Source organism: Mustela nivalis, assembly GCF_964662115.1.
Source record: "Mustela nivalis genome assembly, chromosome: 5".
Classification (NCBI taxonomy): domain Eukaryota; kingdom Metazoa; phylum Chordata; class Mammalia; order Carnivora; family Mustelidae; genus Mustela; species Mustela nivalis.
In genome coordinates, this window is record NC_139024.1 from 86955372 (window position 1) to 86974240 (window position 18869).

The 18869-nt window shown below is 52.0% G+C and overlaps 2 protein-coding genes across 9 annotated transcripts; one reads left to right on the top strand and one right to left on the bottom strand.

Annotated features, from left to right (window-relative positions):
- Positions 1-2032: 2032 nt before the first annotated feature.
- Positions 2033-13834, bottom strand: UNC5CL (unc-5 family C-terminal like). 5 transcript variants are annotated; one of them, XM_082731219.1, is made up of 10 exons: positions 13574-13834; positions 11064-11189; positions 9347-9792; positions 8541-8841; positions 7579-7841; positions 6819-6920; positions 6479-6546; positions 5525-5625; positions 5254-5367; positions 2033-3799 (listed from the first exon to the last, which is right to left on the bottom strand). In XM_082731219.1, the coding sequence occupies exons 2-10, from the start codon at positions 11096-11098 to the stop codon at positions 3577-3579; spliced, it is 1653 nt and encodes a 550-aa protein (XP_082587345.1). In that variant the 5' UTR covers positions 11099-11189; positions 13574-13834; the 3' UTR covers positions 2033-3576. The 5 variants fall into 5 exon arrangements, with proteins under 5 accessions (XP_082587345.1, XP_082587346.1, XP_082587347.1 ...); XM_082731220.1 differs by lacking the exon at positions 13574-13834 and adding an exon at positions 13342-13481; XM_082731221.1 differs by lacking the exon at positions 11064-11189.
- Positions 13835-15289: 1455 nt separating this feature from the next.
- Positions 15290-18431, top strand: TSPO2 (translocator protein 2). 4 transcript variants are annotated; one of them, XM_082731225.1, is made up of 4 exons: positions 15529-15836; positions 16991-17183; positions 17553-17694; positions 17941-18431. In XM_082731225.1, the coding sequence occupies exons 2-4, from the start codon at positions 17011-17013 to the stop codon at positions 18139-18141; spliced, it is 516 nt and encodes a 171-aa protein (XP_082587351.1). In that variant the 5' UTR covers positions 15529-15836; positions 16991-17010; the 3' UTR covers positions 18142-18431. The 4 variants fall into 4 exon arrangements, with proteins under 4 accessions (XP_082587353.1, XP_082587351.1, XP_082587350.1 ...); XM_082731224.1 differs by having other exon boundaries at positions 15696-15822; XM_082731227.1 differs by lacking the exons at positions 16991-17183; positions 17553-17694 and adding an exon at positions 15290-15467 and having other exon boundaries at positions 15671-15836.
- The last annotated feature ends 438 nt before the right edge of the window (positions 18432-18869 follow it).

Consider the following 18869-nt stretch of genomic DNA (forward strand, 5'->3'; position numbering starts at 1 on the left):
CAGTTCTGCTTCGCTTTGTCTGCTTTTGCGCGGGGTCCCCTGACCCAATCCACTGACGCCAAGTATGCCCGTTCAAACTGTTAATCAATCAGCTCAGCCCCACCCGAAACTTGTTTGTATCTGTCTATAAAAATCCTCCACCGACCCAGCTCCGGACCTCTCGGCGTTATCCGCAACGAGCGGCGCAGAGGTCCAGGTTCAAACCTGCAATAAACGACCCTTGCTGCTTGGCTTTGACTCACGTCTCTGGTGGTCTTTTAAGGTGGGGGTAATATTCAGTTGGCATTACACCAGGTGCCCCAATTTTTTTTAGGATTTTATTTATTCACTTATTTATTTAGAGAAGGAGAGAGAGAGTGTGCATGAGAGAGGGAGGGAGTGTCACGAGGGAGAGTCAAGTGAATGTCAAGCATGCAGGACTCCATCCCAAGACCCTGAGATCATGACCTGAGCCAAAATCAAGAGCCAGACACTTAACTGACTGAGCCACCCAGACGCCCCTGAATTTTCATTTTATTTCAATTGATTTAATCAATAAAATAAAATGAAAATTCAGGGGCGTCTGGGTGGTTCAGTCAGTTAAGTGTTTTTAAACTTTTTTTTTTTAATTTTTAAATTTTTTCTTTTTTCTTTTTTCTTTTAAATTTTAAAATTTATACCTAATTTCATTCTTGGAAAACTTTAGCTTGTTTAGCTTGTTACAAAAGTATACTTTTTCAGTTGTAAATTTTATGAAACTAAATATTGATCAAAATTTCCAACAAAAATTTAGTACATGTTCAATACAAATCGAGATAATGCTGTAATTGTAAACTATGTACCAGAGTTCAAATACTTTATGAAAAAATAATGTAAAGTATGTCATTAATATTTTTATATTCATTACATGGGTAAATTATAATATTCTGGGCATACTAGGGTAAACAAAATATAGTAACACTGATTTCACCTGTTCCTTTTTACATTTTTTGCATGTATGATTATTAGAAAACACAGAATCAAATATATGGCTTTCCTTTTATTTCTGTTGGACACCACGAATCCATACATTGGTGTGAGTGTCACTCGGCAGGTAGATGGGGTGCTGAAGACACAGGTTACTTCTGAATACTGGAGCCTCTAAGCCTACAGACCTAGGCCAATGCTTCCTGCTTATTCCTCTGCCAGCTCTAAACCCCACACAAAGAAGTTTAGGAGGGCTCTACAACATATGTGAGAGCTGAAGTCCCAAATTTAGTGTTTTAGGAACCAGGCAGGTGGCCTACCAGGAAAAGGGCCAAAGGTAAAGTTACTTCATCCAAGAATGAAGAGTTTGGAGCCAGGAGGTGAGAGCTGTGTTAATTAGCACTAGAGACAGGGCTGAGTGCTAAGTCTCCTAACACCACCCCCCCAACACTCCAGCCCTTGACTTTGGGTGCTGGCAAATACATGCCAAGCAGGTGTGATTTAAGAAAAGAAGGATCCATCCTCCGGAGATGGGGCAGCCTGCCACCTACCTATGAGACTTCCAAGCATCGATTTCCAGGCACTGGGAGCCCATTCTAAGGAATTCGAGTGGGGGCCAGAAGGCATTCCGTCCCAGCATAGAAACCCCTGTGACTTCAATGCACAATTCCAGAAGACCTGAAACTCTTAAAATAATTCATTCCAGGGTAGGGAGGAACAGGAAATAAAGATGCCTTGGGCTGGTATGAAGAACAAGGAAGAGACTTGGACTCCAGGAGAGGAAGATGCTCTCAGCAGCCCTATCCTGAGCCAAGGAAGCAAGGAAAGCCAAGGCACCAACCAGGAGGGTGGGACACAATGGAAGAGGGAGGAGGTAGAAGGGCCCCACTCTGAAGGCTCACTCCTAACAGAATGGGAAGTGAACCTCCCTAATTTACCACTCTGAACCCAGACAGTTTTCATTCTGGAAGCACAATCTACAAAACGCTTCCAGCCCCCTGTCATTATAATTTGACCAAATAAAACCATTCATACCCATATCCAAATTTATCAATTTGAGCAAAATACAGTTAATAACGAAGAAAGGTAATTTTCATATTTTATTATACAATATTGTTTACAATAGAAAAAGCTTTCATATCTTTTAATTAAATACAAAAGCAAAGCATTAGTGTTGCCAAAGAGATTGTTTGCCTGCCCTTAAAAATATTAACAACACCTGCTTGCAAACAAAAGTATTACTAGCACTGAGTCAAATCCTTTATTCTCTTCCCAGGCCCCAGCCCACTAATCTCTTTCTTATACAGAGTCTAACACGTAGTAGGGGGTAAATAAATATTCACTGACTGAATGGTGTATTCTTTAATCCCCATTGTTTATTTCCTGACCCTAAACTGGATCTTGATTCATGGGGTAAAATCCTCTCCCCTTATTCATAGGGTAGCCCAGGGTCTTTTCATTGCTTTTGATACATAACACTGGTTTAAAGCTGCCTGAGGGGAAGGACGGGGTGGGGGGGTAGGGGGGGTAAGGGGGTGTTCACGGAGTAAAGGAAACCCTCAAAGGCAGGCACAGTGACTCTGCAGGGTCAGGAAGATGCTAAGACGGAGAGTAACAGGGAGAAAGATTCAGGGATGCAGAGGCTGCACGAAATGGTGGCAGCAAAATGAAGACAGAGAGACTGAAAACTCACACAGTTCCAGTTAAAAATATTGGGCACGAGCGTTCATCTTGAAGTTTCTTTTCCATTTTGATGTTTTATGATGGAAATAATAGCAGAGAGAGAGGAAGACGAGGCAAGGGTGGGAAGGCAGAGTCAAAGGAAGACAAAGGAGAGGGGTGGACAGCCAGGCACGGCTGACCTTGAACCCTGGTCCTCCCCTCCCATCACACCCACTAGGCAGCTCCTTAATACCTCAGCACCCATGCTCACTTCTGGCTTCTACTGTAAGTCCAGCCACCATCCCCTTCTGGCCTCACCCAAAGATGGCTGAACCACCCCTTACTGTCCCTACTGTCTCTCCAGCATCCTCCATGAAGCCTTCTCACTGCTCCAGCCCACACTATGCTGCCTCCCCTCTCAGCTCCTGACACACGTCTGTTCATCCCATGCCCACATGTCCTAACCACAGGGCACTGCCCTTTTGGCGTTGACCCTCAGCCCGTGGGTGCATCTTGACTCCCAAAAGAGACTGCATGTTTGTCAAGCTCCAAGCCCCATCTCCTCTACCCCAGGATTCCCCGTGATACCCACTCCGATGCTGGGTGTCACGAAGCGCTCAGTGAATCCCAGTGGACTGGCCAGTCTGCAAGGAGTGCCAACAGGGCAGTCTCCCAGTCTACTGGTCAAGGAGTTTCCCGGAGGCCAGGCAGGCCTGACCATCCGCTGGGCTCCTGCGCCCCCTGCCGGCCAGGATGGGACCTGTTCGCAGGACCAAGCGGGTCGCAATTGTGGAGGAGGCGGGCAATGAACGGCACCTGGGCTTCGCGGTGGCCGCAGGCACTGTCGCAGGGTTCTGATGAGATGGAAGGGCAGGACCAGGAGCACCTGCTGCATTCTTCCTCAATGTCAGGGGCCCCCCGGGGCCCAGAGTGCTGCGGACTGCGGCCCGCCCCGCCGCCTGGGAGCGCTCAGAGCTTCTCGTCCAGCTCCAGGCCCTGGTTCTCCTGGGCGCCCCCGCGGACCGGCGCCGGGCTACCGCTGTGCGTCCCGCTCAGGTAGTTCTGGATGGCCGAGGCGCAGTCCAGCCGCTCCATGACGGTCATGAGGTAGTGCAGCTCCTGCAGGCTGCCGTTCTGCTCCTCGAATAGCTCCAGGATGGCTGCGGCGGGGCTGCGCTGGCAGGACAGGAATCTGGCCCGGATACAGGCTTGGTGGGCGCGCTGTGGCCGGATCTACCCCATCCCCCTGCTCCGGCCCTCGTCCTGCTCTTAACCTGCCTTCAGGGGACTGGGGTGGTGGATGGGCCCGGGGCCTGGAGACCTGAGATTATGCTGGCTCAAAGCCTACTTCTCTCTCTAGACCCCGGTTTCTTCCTCCTTCACCCAGTGCTTGAGCAAGAGGGCCTCTAGGGTTGCTTCCATCTCCCATGATCTTAACTGCTTTCCCCACGTCCCCCACCCCAGACACACTCTCGCCTCCTCCTCCTTCTCCCCCAGGCCACCACATCATGCCCACCCGTGAGGAAACAGTTGTTCTAAACCATGGCTTCGCCAGGACCCTTCCCTCTTCAAAAACATTCCAGAGTCTCTTTCCAGTACTAGCCAAGCCCATACTCCAGACCCTCAACTTATCTACAACTTGGTGTTGCTGTTTTTTCCTGACCTTTTCTCCCAATCCCAATCCCAAACCTTCCTGCTCTGAGCCTATTCCTTTCCCACTTTGCACACCACACCCACAACCAGGTGTGCTACTCCCTCCCAGCAGAGGGGCAGCTCCCCGCTTCCCTACCACCTCCTCCCTAAAGCCCTAATTCCCACCTCCTAGGTGGAGACCACCTGCACCCTCCAGTTCAGACTTTTGGTCTGAGCGACCCCACATCTTCGTGCTTCTTGCTTTAGCTGTTGTGTCTCTGTTCTCAACTTGCTATGCAGCAGTGGATATATACAATACACAAATATGTACAAGAAACCCTGCCTTTATTGTTTAGGCTCTCTGTACCTCTTACTAAGGTGTGAGTTCCTGGATGCTGGAACCAGGTCTCATTCACCTTGTATTCCAATGCTGAGCATAGTTTTCCAGGACACTTGATAAATGTGGGTACTTGATAAATGTTTAGCAAACAGGTGATTTTTAAATCCACTCTGCTTTCAGCTGGGTCCAGCTTTAGTCCCATCTCCTGGGTGAAGTCCTTCCTGACCACTGCACTCATAGTCTGGGTTCCGGAGCTTAGTTCAGAATTGTTCTACTGATTGCTGTTGACAGAGACCATGGTTCTATTGCCTGCATTATTACTAACATTTACTGAATTAACATAGGCCAGGCACTCAACTACATGCTTTGTATACATTATCTTATAGTCTGCGTTCTACCCTTCAGGGCACAGCATGCCAAGCACTTAGTATGTACCCAATGACTTATAAGTTAATTGATTCATTTTTTAAATATTTATTGAGCACCTACTCAGGAGCCAGGCATCATTCTAGATACTGAGAAAATGGTAATAAACAAAAAGAGCTGCTCTATTGTGGGAAACAAGATAGGGAATAGCCATTCTCTGACTGACTGTGCTGCAGTCCTCAAGGTGTCCCGGGAGCCCACCACCCCAGTCCACCCCCTCTCCCAACTGCAGACCTCGTCCCTCTTACCGGATTTTCATGCCACAGAGCCCCAGGTGGGAGGCCAGCCGACGCCAGTCATTGCCCGTGATGCTGTTCGGTTCCAACAACATCTGCAGTTGCTCAAAGAGTTCTGGGGGCAGCCTGGGGTGGGAGAGGTGGGGTTCTCAGAGGGAAGGATCAGAGAAACCCAGTCTGTTCCACACACATCCCAAATGGTGTACATGCCCTGCAGGAGCCGGGGATAGGGGAGAGAATCCCAAACGTCTCGCCACCAGTAGCCCAAGCAACCCCACCTCACCTGTTGCATGGCGGTGGTTGAGAGACAGGGGGTGGAGCCGCCCAGGACTCTTCCTCTGATGCCTGGAATCTGAGGATTTCCATGTACTTGGTCTCCAAGCCCTGAGCCAGCAGAGGATCAGGAACACACTTAGGGATCGTGAGACTTCCCCTGAGCAAGAAACTGGGGAACCTGCCTCCATTCCTCAGATCCTCAGCCTGTCACCCAGAGCTACTCTACCAGAAGATACAACTGCCCCACCTAGCGTCGCTTCCCCTCTGCTCCTCTGACCCCAAAACTTCCAGCTTTAAGTTTGTCTATTGAGTTCTTTGGGAGCTGAGACATGAAGCCAAAGAGGGCGCAGCCTAAGAGATCAGGAGAAGTTTTGGTGAGGTCACAGGGCAGGGAAAAGTCAATCAAAGGTCGGGACACTGAACTCAGGCATGTGCCTCCTTCCCTCCATCCCTTGGTCCCTCCTTGCAGGTGACAACCTGAAAGGTACTGGCCTACTCTCCACTGAGGCGCCACCACGGCTCCCCAAAGACTCTCAACACTGATGTCTTCAAATCTTCCCCCTCGGGAGAGTGGGGGGGGACTCTCATCCCACCTACTCAAGCTCCCCCCTCCCCAGTCGCTCTCCACACTGAAGATACACAATATCATCTCTCAGGTGCAGACAGTCAGCCTAGAAAGAAACCACTTTTCTCTGATGCTCAAGTTCCTCTGGGCTAAGAAGTGGGCTTAATCGAGGGTTTGGTTCTTTTACCCTCCTACTGGATTCATCCGTGGATAGACAAGAGAGAGTCAGGGATGGAGGGCAACTTGGAGGCCAGGTGGTCTCAGCCCCTAAAGAATGCCATCCACCTGCTTGATTATGTGATTAAGGCCAGACTTACTGGGCACCAGACTCCTCACCCACTTTGCCCAGGGCTCCCCCAAACCGTGCCCTTGCTTTGCCCCTCAGCTCCAACTCACATCCTGGAAAGTGTGCATGGTGACGATGATCTCACTGGTAAGTGTGGAGCAGTCATCATTCTCATTGGCTACAGAGGAGAGGACATGGCAGGTCAGCAAGGGCAAAGCCTGACACAGGGAGCAGGAGAAGTGAAAGGGACTCCACAGACAGGCTTTCAAAATCTGAAGGCACTGGGCAAGATGCTCTGTCTTGCTCTCTACAAAGATCAGTTGTGGCTCCTCGCCTTTTAGAGAAGGTGTGCATGCATGGCTGACCAAATGAGGAGCTGCAGGGGGTGGGGGGAGGTGGAGGCTTGGGAAGAAGGAGAGGGGGGGAGGTGGACCGGGTCTTCTGGACTACCTGCTTTTCTCCGGAAGCAGAAGGAACGGAAGGGGCACTTTCCATGCCAGATGTGGAGATGGGGAACCAGCTGGCAACTGCTCTCATCCACATTCTCCCAACCTGAAGAGGAGGCAGAGTGGAGGGCCTCAGAAAGTGGGGTCTTCCACGAGTGTTTGAGGACGTCTACTCTGCGGCAGGTGCCATGCAGGGTACAGTGGGGAGGCATGAGGTGGGAGCAAAAGCACGAAGGTGTCTCAAGTGGATTTGAATCCTCGGGGCCTGGACAGGGACTCTGTGAGCAGCCTTCTCTTACTACCACACATCTCCCACACACACAGCACACAGGCCTCCCACCTCCCATCCACAACCCGCAGAAGCAACCATGCATCTGGGCTCTGTCCGTGAACCACACAGATGTCCTCGGACCTGTGAGCAAGTGCAGCAGCCTGTGCCACAAAGGAAGGGGAGGGGGGCAGAGAAGACTGGGACCCCTCCTCAGAACCAGCCCCAGCCAGGGGAGGCAATAAAAGCCTCCCCTCCCCTTGCCCCTGCATCATCCTGTCCTCCCACGGAGGGGCCAGGACCAAATGGACCACAGAGGAAGGAAGTGGACAGAGCCCGGGGCTCCCGCAGGCAGCCACAGAAGCCAGAGATGCCCTTGGAACCCCTTCTTTTGGAAGCCAAAAGAAACTTGAGGTTCCCAGATTTCTACCCAGGGGAAGCCCAGACCCCCTCCCTCTAGTGGGGCCCCTGCAACCCAGGCCCCCATCTCACTCACCCTCAGAGATGTACGTGAGCTTCAGGCACTGGTCCCCGCGGGCCCCTGTGAAGTCGAAGAGCTGGCAGGGCCCACGCAGGCGCCCCCCATGGGGCTGCTCATTGGTCACGGCCCACTGCAGGGCGCAGGGTGTGTTGTTGAGAAAGTAGATGCGCAGCTGCAGGTGGGACTGCCCTGGTGCCAGCGGTGAGCAGAAGATAGCCAGCTGCAGCCATTTGCGGGCGTCCCGGCCCGCAGGCGCCTCCAGCACACAGGTGTAGAGACTGCAGGGAAAGATGGGGACCGGGGAGCTGGGAGCCCCATGCACCTGCCAGCTGGCTCCTAAAGCACTAGGAGCCAAGGAGCGCAGTCAAGGGGGGAAGTGAGGGGCAGTCAGGCAGGTAGGGGGACGAAATGTGAGTCACGTTGAAGTGACCATCACAGAGTGGAGGAAGGGCCAGCAAGACTCCTCCATCGTGGGAGGGAGGAAAGGTGGGCTCAGGGCCACTGTGATTCAGCGGGGTCCTACACACGGCTGGCCCTGTTGTGCTCAGGGGGAAAGAGAGACAGAAGTACCTAAGATCCTGGAAAGACAGAGCTAAGGGCAGACATGAGATGGGAGGGGGTCTTTGAGAACTGGAGGGGACAATCTGCCCTAGCCCTAGACGGTCCTGAACAGGGGCACAGGGTAGACACAGACAAGTTTAGAGAGACAAAGGTAGGGATGAGACAGACCCTTCTAGATGGAGGACTGGGGTGGTAGGTGTAGATGGGCAGAGAGCCTGGCGCAGGGGACACAGTCCTAGACAGGGCTGGAGTGGGACAAGCTGTCCTACACACTAGGACAGAGGGAACAGGAAGGGCCACAGAGAGTGAAGGGATTTGCAGGCCGTCTGGGAAAGATCAAGGGGCAGTTCCATACAGAAAGTGGAGGATGAGGCCAACCAAGACAACGGGCAGGAAGACTGGGCCGATGGGCCTACCTGAAGTGGGAGAGCTGGATACGACACTCGTCCCTGGAGGTGTGGGCCCCAGGCCGCCCCAGGGGCCTCCAGGCCTTGGCATCGAGCAGAGTTGTGTTGCTGCTGTAGGTACGAGCATGGCCGGGCTCCTGGGCACAGTGCTTGAATGTGAGGGTGCAGGGCTTCAGGAAGGAGGCCCCATGGGGGCCACACGCCACCACAGGGCTCACCAGCCCCTGGGCTCGGGACAGTGATGGGGCATCCAGCAAGTCCCACACCAGGATCAGGGACACCCTCTCCTGGCGGCCCACAGCCACAGCTCCTGGGGAGAACAAGAGTTGAGATGGGCCGGACAGGCAGGCTCACCCAACCCCACAGAGGCCAGGCCACAGTGGGAGGGGAGGTGGGACAGGAGCCCAGGAGAGAGATTGCCTAACAGGACACAGGGGGAGGCAGTGTGCAGGGAGAGAAAGACTGAGCTGGCTTGTGGCGTAATCCTGAGCAGGTCACCCCCCCTTCACTCCTGGGCCACCACTAGCCCTTACGGGACTAGTGGGAATTTGCAAGAGGTGCTCTTGCTCCAGACACTTTCCATAACTGAGAATTGTCATAACACACTGTTCATTTCCACCTGGCACTTGATTTCCTGTCAGGGAGTTGTCATAAAAATATGCAATCTATCCATCTTTGGAGTCAATGAAGTCATAAAAATATACATACTTTTCAAGATTATGGAGATGTCTATGAATGATGCTCCCTGAGGCACAACACCCTTGTACAACACACAAGGAACAACTCCAGGCTGAGAAGGGAGAAGGTGCTGTTACCTGGTGGGATGAGCAGAGAGATGCCCATATCCTGGAGCATCAGGCAGCCACCACGGTGATCCACCTCTCGAGCTGAGAACACCAACAACTTGTGCATCAGCTGACGGATGATGGTCTGGCCTTGAGTGGGTGTGTGCAGTTCCTGGTAGAAGGCGGCCATCTCCGGCAGTGTGGCCGGTGCACACTGCCTTGAGGACTCATTTTCCGGTAGGGGAGTGGGATGGGCTACTGGCTCCTCTTGGCTATCCAGCTTCCAGCAGGCCCCCAGCAGCCAGCGAGGACAGTGCCATCGAAGGCACTGGACCAGAAGGAGGGCACTCGCCACCGGGACACCCACCAGCAGTAGGAACTGGGCCGGTTGGAAGGCACTCTCATCAGAGCACATCCGCGTGGTCCCTTGATGCTGCCAGTTCCCCTGTACCCCTGGGCCAGCCAAGGCCAAGGACCTGGAGGAGGAAAGAGGCCGTGCCAGGTAAGCCTTTTCAATGTCCTGGAGGCCAAGACTTAGCTTCCAGCCGGCTGCACTGAGGGAGCCAATTGTCTTCATTCCAGTGCATCCTCGATTAATACCTTTAACAAAACTTCCCCTATCTCTGTCTGACTCAAGAACCTGCCATGGCTCCCCATGGCCTAGTATATCACATTTAACTCCTGTGAGAAGGATGTAAATTCAAGTGCCACCTTGGCCACTGGTGAGCAAATGTGTCCTATTGCTTACTATCCCTCAGTTTCTGCATCTGTCGGAATACCGCTCTTGATCTTCACAGAAAAATCTTTAAGTGGAATAGCAAGTTACAGAGAACTAGACATCCTCCAACCCCATCAATGTAAATAGCAGAACTGTAGACAAGTATAGATACATATTTACAGGTGTATACATGCCAACCACAGAGAAAGTTCTGGAACAGTACTATGCCGTAAAAATATAATGTAAGTTGGGGTGCCCAGGTGGCTCAATCAGTTAAGCATCCAGCTTATGATTTTGGATCAGATCATGATCTCATGGGCCACAAAATCGAGCCCTGGGTTGGCTCCATGCTCAATAGAGAGTCTGCTTGGGATTCTCTGCCTCTCCCTCTGCTCCTTCCCCCATCACTCTTTCTCTAAAATAAATAAAACATTTACATATATATATGTATACAGACACATATATATCTAACCTTCCATATATAAATCTTTAAATATATATGTTTATATGTAATATATATTTTATACATATGTAAATATATATTTATTATATATAACATATATAAAACGTAAGCCACAAATGCAATTTTAAACTTTCTAGTGGCCATAATAAAAAGGTCAAAAGAAATAGGAGGAATTAATTTTAATAATATATTTTATGTACCTAACCCAATATATTCAAAATTTCACTTGGGAGGAAATCAATGTAAAATTACTGAGATATTTTACATTCTGTTTTCCCACTAAGCCTTTGAAGTCCGTGTGTATTTTACACTCACAGCGCATGGCAGTTGGGACCTACTAGTGATTCCTGTCTGGAGCAATGCAGGTCTGAGAGGACTCACCCCATGCTATTCCCACCAGTCACTACTGAAACAGACAGGAAATTGAGAGGGTGGAAGGTGTGAACTAGGACTTTCAATTTTCTTAAACTCTTTTTCCTGAATTTGAATTTTTTCACCCCAGGCACGTATTTTATATTAACTTTGTAATTCTTTTAAAACGCTACCAAAAGTTAAACAATAATTACCGCTCAAGGTGATTGTGAGGATGGCATGAGATCATGGGGAAAGCATTTGCAGATGATAAAGCCCTGTTTCTTTAGGCCCCACCTATTGCCAGAAATGTCAGAAGGTAGCTCACAGGAACCTGTGAACTAGAAAGAGTAACACACTTAAACATGGAAGCAAAATGAGAAAGAAAACCAAAGTTTTCTCCAGTGAGGCTGGGCAAAATCAGGTGCCCACTGCCTGCCTACCTGGTTACCAGCGGGGTCCTCAGACTGGAACCTCGCTCTTCCAACAGCTTTCCCATATGGTTGCCAGACCTTCCTGAGGCCCTCTAGAGCCTACCGCCCTCATCCTCCCTGAATCTCCAACACCCTCACTCGGGCCAAGCTGGGGTCCTCACACCCGCCTAATTCCAGCCGCTGGCCTTTGCTCCAGCTGTTCTCCCCATCTGCCTTACCTACCCACCTGGACCCCCTCCCGCTCTACAGCGCCTCCCTGTGGTTCACCAGCCCTTGACACGCTCACCCCTCCCAAGTTTCTCTCCATGGCCATCCCACCTTGCAGAAGGACCCTTGACTCTATACTGTCACATTTCCTGAGCACCAGCTGTGTACCTCGAACTGTGGGATAAAGATGATGTCTCAGGAAGCGCCTGAGAGAATATGATTCATTTGCTCTGTAACCGAGTCCTGGGTGGCATCATAGCCTCTTTCAAAATCCTGGAGATCCCCATGGTTAATTCACTGGGATCTGCACTAGAGAGAGGCTTCTGGCATCCGTTCCTCCCCACTCCCTTCGCTCACACCCCAACCGGGAGCTGAGGCCTCTCCTCAAGCTTCCAGGTCCTTCCATGCCCACCGTTTTCCTTCCTTCCTTCCTTCCTTCCTTCCTTAGGGCCCACGAAACCCAAGCCCCTTTCCTTGGGTCTTCCCAGAAAGGGGCAGAAACTCCTCTGTAGCATCAGGATTAAGGACTGTGGCAGGATCTATTCCCCCCACCCTTACCCTGTCCCCACTGAAAATAGAGACAGGAAGGAAGTTTTGACATTGCTCCCTTTGCCTTTCAGTGCAGCCCTACAGACACACTGTAGCAGCCTGCTTCAGCCAAAGCCCCTTGCAGGGCACATGAGTGAAGTGGGTGAGTTGGCAAGGCCCCACATCTGGTGGAAAGGGGGCTGGAGCAGCCAGTTCCCTTTCACGCTGCAGCCATTCCAAAAGGTCCTCCAACATGAAAAATAATTGGAATTATAACTGCAGTAATACTGGTTATCATTCATGGAGCTCTACCCCATGCCACTGTGTTGGAGCACTCTATGTGGCCCATCTCATTTGATTCTCATAGTAGCCTTGTGAGCTGGGTGTTAATTTTACCTCCGTTTCCAGATAAGGAAGCCAAGTTTTCTCCCCACCATGGAGGCGTATGGGAGATTATTAAGCTACAACTGAAGGCAGAGGGAAGGATGAACAGAGATGATGACTGTGTTTCAGAAACACTACCTTTCTCTCCCTGCCCCCTGTTCCCCCCTGGGTCTTTCTTCCTTTCCACTTCTAGAGGAAGTGAAGTTGGAAGAGAAAGAAACAAAAATAAAGTAAAAATAAATGGAAAGACCCAAAAGGGTCTTGATTCCACGGTGCAGGACGACGCCCTCCCCTTGCCCACAAAGGCACCGGTGGCTAGTTAACATGAAAGAAAGGAGGGACTCCACTGTTTCTGGAGCAACAACCTTCCTGGGGCCTCCAAAGACCAGAGTCCAAATCCCCTCCACCCCATTGGATGGCGCAGCAGAGTCTCCCTGCCCAGCCTCCCAACCTGAAACAGTTGGCATATTACTCCCCAAGGCCCCAAGGGGCCTCTCATGGGCAGCCCATTCATTAACTCTTCCCCAGCTCGGCCCCCTTTCTCCCAGGCTGAGAGATCTCCAAGCTGCTTGGCCCTCACTCCATCCTCCCCTTAACTCTAGGGGGAGGAAGGGTCCTGAATCTACAGCAGGCCAACCAGATAACTGTAGCCTAGACCTTCTCAAACCCATGCCTGCCTCCTTACTACCCATGGCTCCAGTCTGCCTTGCCCATGACCCCAGACTATCACGGGTAGCAGGTCCCCAAGACAACAGTGCTTTAGAATGCTGACATCACTTGTCCCTCAGAAGTTGCCTCCTCCAGCACAAAGATCTGGATTCCTGCTGTAACACTCTGTTCATGTCCTTTGAGGTAGCTCTCAACCCTTGTCCCCCATCACTGGTTCTTACCATGCCTACTCAAACCCTGCTAGCTCATTACTGAAACACATAAAAAGTACCAGACGGATGAGTCCAAGCCTGCCGTGGGCAGCGTTCATCAGCATAGTCCACATTTCCATAGTGCATACAACAGGCTCCCAGATCCTCACGCCCACTGAGCACTTGCCCCTGCCCTCTTCTCCTCTAGCAGAGGCTCGCCACACTCTGGCTAAGCTGGCCTTATTGAGCCCCAGGTAGCCCCATTGCAATGCCCACCCTGCCCCCGGCTGCCCCAGGGGGGGCTCACCTTACCGTGTAGGTGCTCCCAGAGGCTGTTGGCTTGCCCAGGAACAGTAATTCCTTCTCTGGGAAATCAGCCAGACCAGGTCACCAGGCCAGCAGACAAGGAGAGGTGGGCGGGGAATCCGGGCAGGAGTGGCCCAGAGCTTCCCGGCAATGACTTGCCTCCCAGAGCCCTAAAGAGGGGTGAGGGAGTCTGTCCCTATCTATTGGCAAAGTCCAGCTGAGCTCCTGGAGGAGTAGCTGAGGATCCCAGAAGTCAGTCTGAGTCTGCAAGGGAGGGGACAAAGAAAGAGAAAACCCCCTCCCTACAGTGCCCTCTGCTGGTGAGTGGCTGCTCCCACCAGAGGCTAGGGAAAGGGCAGAAGGTAAGAGGAAGGAACCCTGACAGGAGCTTCTCAACAGCAGCATGCACACAAAACACACGAGGGACAGGGTGAAAAGGGGGGTTCTGATCCCACATATGTCTGAGCTGGGGCCTGAGATTCTGCATCTCTAAGAAGCTCCCAGCTGATGCCAGTGCAGCTGGTCCAGGAGCTTAGACCATGTCTAGTTGCACCCTTTCCTGCACAGAGATGAGAGGAGGCACTGAGAGGGTTAATGACTCACAAGGTGCTGGCAGCCTTGGGGTGTTCCCCTATCAGCTTCCTGCCCGTGTGCAGTGTGCAGCAGCGTTGGCAGGAGCCCTGAACTTGGGGGAGAGCCGACTTTGGGCTGTTTGCCAGCCCGAGTCCTTTCATAGAAATTCTGCCTCAGAAAGATAGTGCCAGTGGAATGAAAGATCCCCGTGAAGATGGATTTTCCCAGCTGTTTGCTGCTGTACTCTTAGCTCCTGATACAGCCTGGTCCATAGCAGGTATTGAATAAAGACTTGTTGAATGAATGCGTGGACCCACTCAGAGAAAAGAGGATGTGTTCTGGCCCCAGACTACGGACACTGAACACACGCGACTCATCTATTGGCTGCGTACGCTTAGGCAAGTTACTCGACCCCTCTGAGCCTCCCTTCCCTTGTCTGACAAATGCAGATAATATGATCTACTGCATGAGGGATAAGCATGGTCATTATTGAGCTAATAACTGTAAAATGCTCGCCACAAAGTAGATGCCCAGTTAAGGGGTAACTGTTGTCACGGCGGGCCCCGTGGGCTGGCCTCCTGCTGTCGAGGACCAAGGTGAACTCCCCAGACCCCCAGGTATCAATCATCTCGTAGAACATAAGTAAAGCCCCTGCTTTCATCTCAGTTAATGATTGCTCAGCCTCTTGTCCCTGACTGCAACCTCCTCTCCTCTGCTGCCTTCCCCAGGGTAGAAGCCAAAGGATGGGATAAACACCTCCCAGGGCTAGCTAAGTCCCCGAAGTGGAGAGATGGGGCAAAGGAATGATGGAGAGCCATCAGCCTGGGAAGGGGACCTCAAGAGTAAAGGACGAGCAAGGGAGTGATATTCAGAAGTTTGTTGGTTTTTTTAAAGATTTTAGACATTTTTCTTAAGATTTAAGAGAGAAAAGAGAGATCACAAGTAGGCAGAGCAGCAGGCAGAGAGAGAGGGGGAAGCAGGCTCCCTGCTGAGCAGAGAGCCCAATGAGGGACTCAATCCCAGGACCCTGAGTTCATGGCCTGAGCAGAAGGCAGAGGCTCAACCCACTGAGCCACCCAGGTGCCCCTGTTCAGAACTTTTATAGGGACAGAAAAGGCGGGTGTTAGTCTTTGCTGGACAAGGCTCTGTATGAGTCACACAGGAGGCTGCTTTCTCCTCTGAGTCATGAAGTTATAGGGGTTTGTGAAAATCTGTCAAGCTTGAGTTCCAAGCCGGGAAGGAGCATGCCAACTGGGCTATAACAAGAGGCTGCGTCCATGTATCATGAACTCATTTCCAAGCTGCTGGCACTTGCTTCACGTGGGAGGTAACCCCTGTTACAGGAAGATCCTGGGGAAATCTGAGGGTCCCCACCACCCCCGTGGACAAAAGCCAGTTCACGGGATGTGGAGGCCACCAGCTTCGGTAGGCTTGTGGCCTGGGGCTGAGCCAGCCCAGGGGATCAGGCTCTCACAGTGCTGAAGTCCTCCAGAGGCCAGGACCAACAAACCAGGGGACCTCTCCTAAAAGGAACCCTTCATGGCCATGGAGACATGCCAGTGCCACCCCCTTGTCATTGGAGAAAGACAGGCCAGATGGGAGCCTCACTCCGCCCTTCTCCTGGTCCCCCACCCTCTTCTGCTTTGCACAAAACGGATATCGTCGGGGATTCGTCCTGGGAGGTATGCTGCTTGAGGTAAGGGGAACGCAGGCCTGGGAATAAGGAGGCAACAGCAAGAGTGTGGAAAACAGGAGAAAATAGGGTGTGGGTGCGGGAGGAGCCTTCAACACTGGGCATAAAAACAGAAAGAGGGACAAGAAGGCAGGAGATGAGCGAATGGCCAGTGAGAGGCAGAGAAGTAGAGAGACACAAGGGCAGGCAGGCCAGGGAGCCCTGTCCGTGGAACCTCCAGGATGTGGACAGGGGCCCTGGACAGGAAAAGATGAAGTAGACAGTCACTCCAGGACACTGAGAATCACCACCTCTGTCTTCCTTGCAGTCCCGGCAGTCATGGGAGGGGGCTGAAGTACCATGTGCAAATGAGAATGATACCATGTGGGGGGTGGGGAGCCTTGGCTGGAGGGGGGGTCTGTGTCTTGTTCCACATGCAAATGAATGTGGCAGCTTCTTAATCAAAGACCAGGCAGTTGCTTCCTTGAGAAGTCAGGCCACAAGAAAACTGAGCACTTGTGTCATGGGCTCAGTCCCTCTGGAAGTGGAGAGGTGGAAGAGGGACTCGCCAGCCCCTGAGGGACAGGTGAGACCTAACGTTTCAGAGAAAGGAACCCAGTGTCATTCAGCTAAGTTCAAATAGGGCAGCAGCTCAGGCTGCTGTGGGCCTCTTGGGTCTGCCAGTCTGGTGTATGGAGATAAGCCTGGGGGCCCATGGGCTGCCCCATTTCTGACTAGAAAAGACCCTCAGAGAATCTCTGGATCCTGCCTCTCTAGTCCTTCCAGGCAGGTTATATCAGCTTGGCTGAGTTCAGCATAAGGCAGCGTCCCTGTCAAGAGCCTGCTATGTACCTGCCAGCCACTATGGGAGGCAGAAAAGACCGTCATACCTGGACCTGAACTCTAGGAGTCAGATACACATGAGAGGGAAGGAGCCTTGCACTCAGAAGTAGTTATCAATACCGGACAGTATCTTCTGAGTGCCAGAGAAAGAGCAAGGCAGTATGGGCTGGCTAGCGCAGGATGGGAGCTGGGCCAAGGTGGGGAGAATGGCATCTCTTACCAGACCTCCCAGGAGGGGCTCAGGCCACAGTACAGTGTCGGGTAGCAGGTGGAGACAGGCGTGGGGAAAGGACTAGGAGGGAGGCCCACCAGCAGCATGTTGTCTGCCTTCCTAGATTTTGCCTCTGTGAGGGGAATGCAGCCTCACGGTGCCATCTTTTTGGCCCTTCCCCACCTGGGGCCTGTCCTGCTCTGGCTGCTCACCCGTCATCAGATGTCTGGTTGGGACGATAGCCCAAAGAAACCGCCCTGGTGCCCGCCTCACAGAGTCTTGCTGGCAGGGTGGATAACCATCTACTTTGTCATGGGGTGAGCACCCATTTCTCCTGCCTTGGCCCTGATACCTGGGAGGATGGGAACGAGGCCCTGCACCCCTGAACTACTACTGCATTCTGGCCTTCACAGGGGCGGATGCCATCCTGCCTCTTGGGGGGCGGGGGGGTCCCCTCTGTGCCAGCCTAGGACTCCAGACTCCAGACAGCCTAGTTCCTCCCCCTCTCCGAGTTTCCCCATGGCCTCCCCCACCTCACCTTGCATGCCCCCGGCTCCTCCCACCACCTCCCGCCCGCCCTCAAGGGATGCTTAGACATGCCTGCTCCCACTTCAGCCCACAGGGCTTCCTTTTGGTAACCAAGAGTCCTCCCTCCTTCTGAGTGTTCTGCCACCATCTCTCCACAGCTATGCCTCCTACCTGGTGTGGAAGGACCTGGGAGGGGGCTTTGGGCGGCCCCTGGCCCTGCCTCTCGGCCTCTATGCTGTGAAGCTCGCTGTCAGCTGGGCTGCCCTGATTCTCTTTTTCGGAGCCCACACCCATGGTCTGGTAAGGAATGCAGTGGAAGTAGTGTAGGAACAGGTGAGAACACCCGTGGTCCCCAGAGCAGATAACACAGTAGACCAATTGAGTGCAAGCAGGTTAACGGGTGGGCAGACTTCTCTGAGCTCTGGTTGAGTGCCCAGACCTCAGCAACTTGGCTCATTGGGTCCAGCGTGCTGGAGAAAGGCGGAGGGCTCAGTGCTCAGAGCGACTTACCTGACTGCCCTGCATCCCGACCCCTCCCCCATCCAGGCCCTGCTGCACCTGCTGCTGCTCTATGGACTGGCTGTGAGTACAGCGCTGATCTGGCACCCCATCAACAAGCTGGCCGCCCTGCTCCTGCTGCCTTACCTGGCCTGGCTCACTGTGACCGCTTCCATCGCCTACCGCCTGTGGAGGGACAGCCTCTGTCCAGACCATCAGCCTCAGCCCCTGGGGGAGAAGAACGACTGAGGCACCAGGGACAGGAGTGGAGGGAGGATGGCTAGGTAGGGTAGAAGAGAACGCAGGCAGGGTTGTGGGGCTATTTGAAGGAGGAAGGGAGGGAAGGGGGGTCAGGATTGTTTAATCCCTGAAGATGACTCAGCCTAGGGTGGTCACTGTCCTGGGTCCCCTGGTGCCAATTTCCTTTCCATTTCAGAAACGGGAGAGGGGAAACTTATTTTATACTTAATATAAATTAACTAATTCTCTATTAATAAGGTAATTTAGAAATACCCATTAATAAAATCCTTTACAAAATTTGAGGGTATGCTGCGAAGTGCGTATCTGGGAAGATGAAGTCGAGAGCAGCGTTGTAGGGGTAGACGCGTCTGCGCATGTGTGGGAGTCCGTGTAGGTCAATGCTCGCAGGAAGGCACAGTAAGGGGAGGGTGGGCGTACCTTCTCTGCTCCACTCCCACGCCCTCCCGATAGGGCCGAGATATTTAGGACTCAGATTTCAGTTACCTGGAACACAAAGTCATTTTGAAAAGTGGTATAAAAGCAAAACACAAAAGTAGTTAAGGTTAAAAAAAAGATGCAAATTACATGTCAGGTTTATATAATATTTTATTTAGAGTAGTTTAATGTTATCTCATTGATTTTAATTAATATATATTAGTAACAATAATATAATGTGTATAATATACACCATAGTATATTATAGTTATAATAATATTATACTATGGTTATACAATATA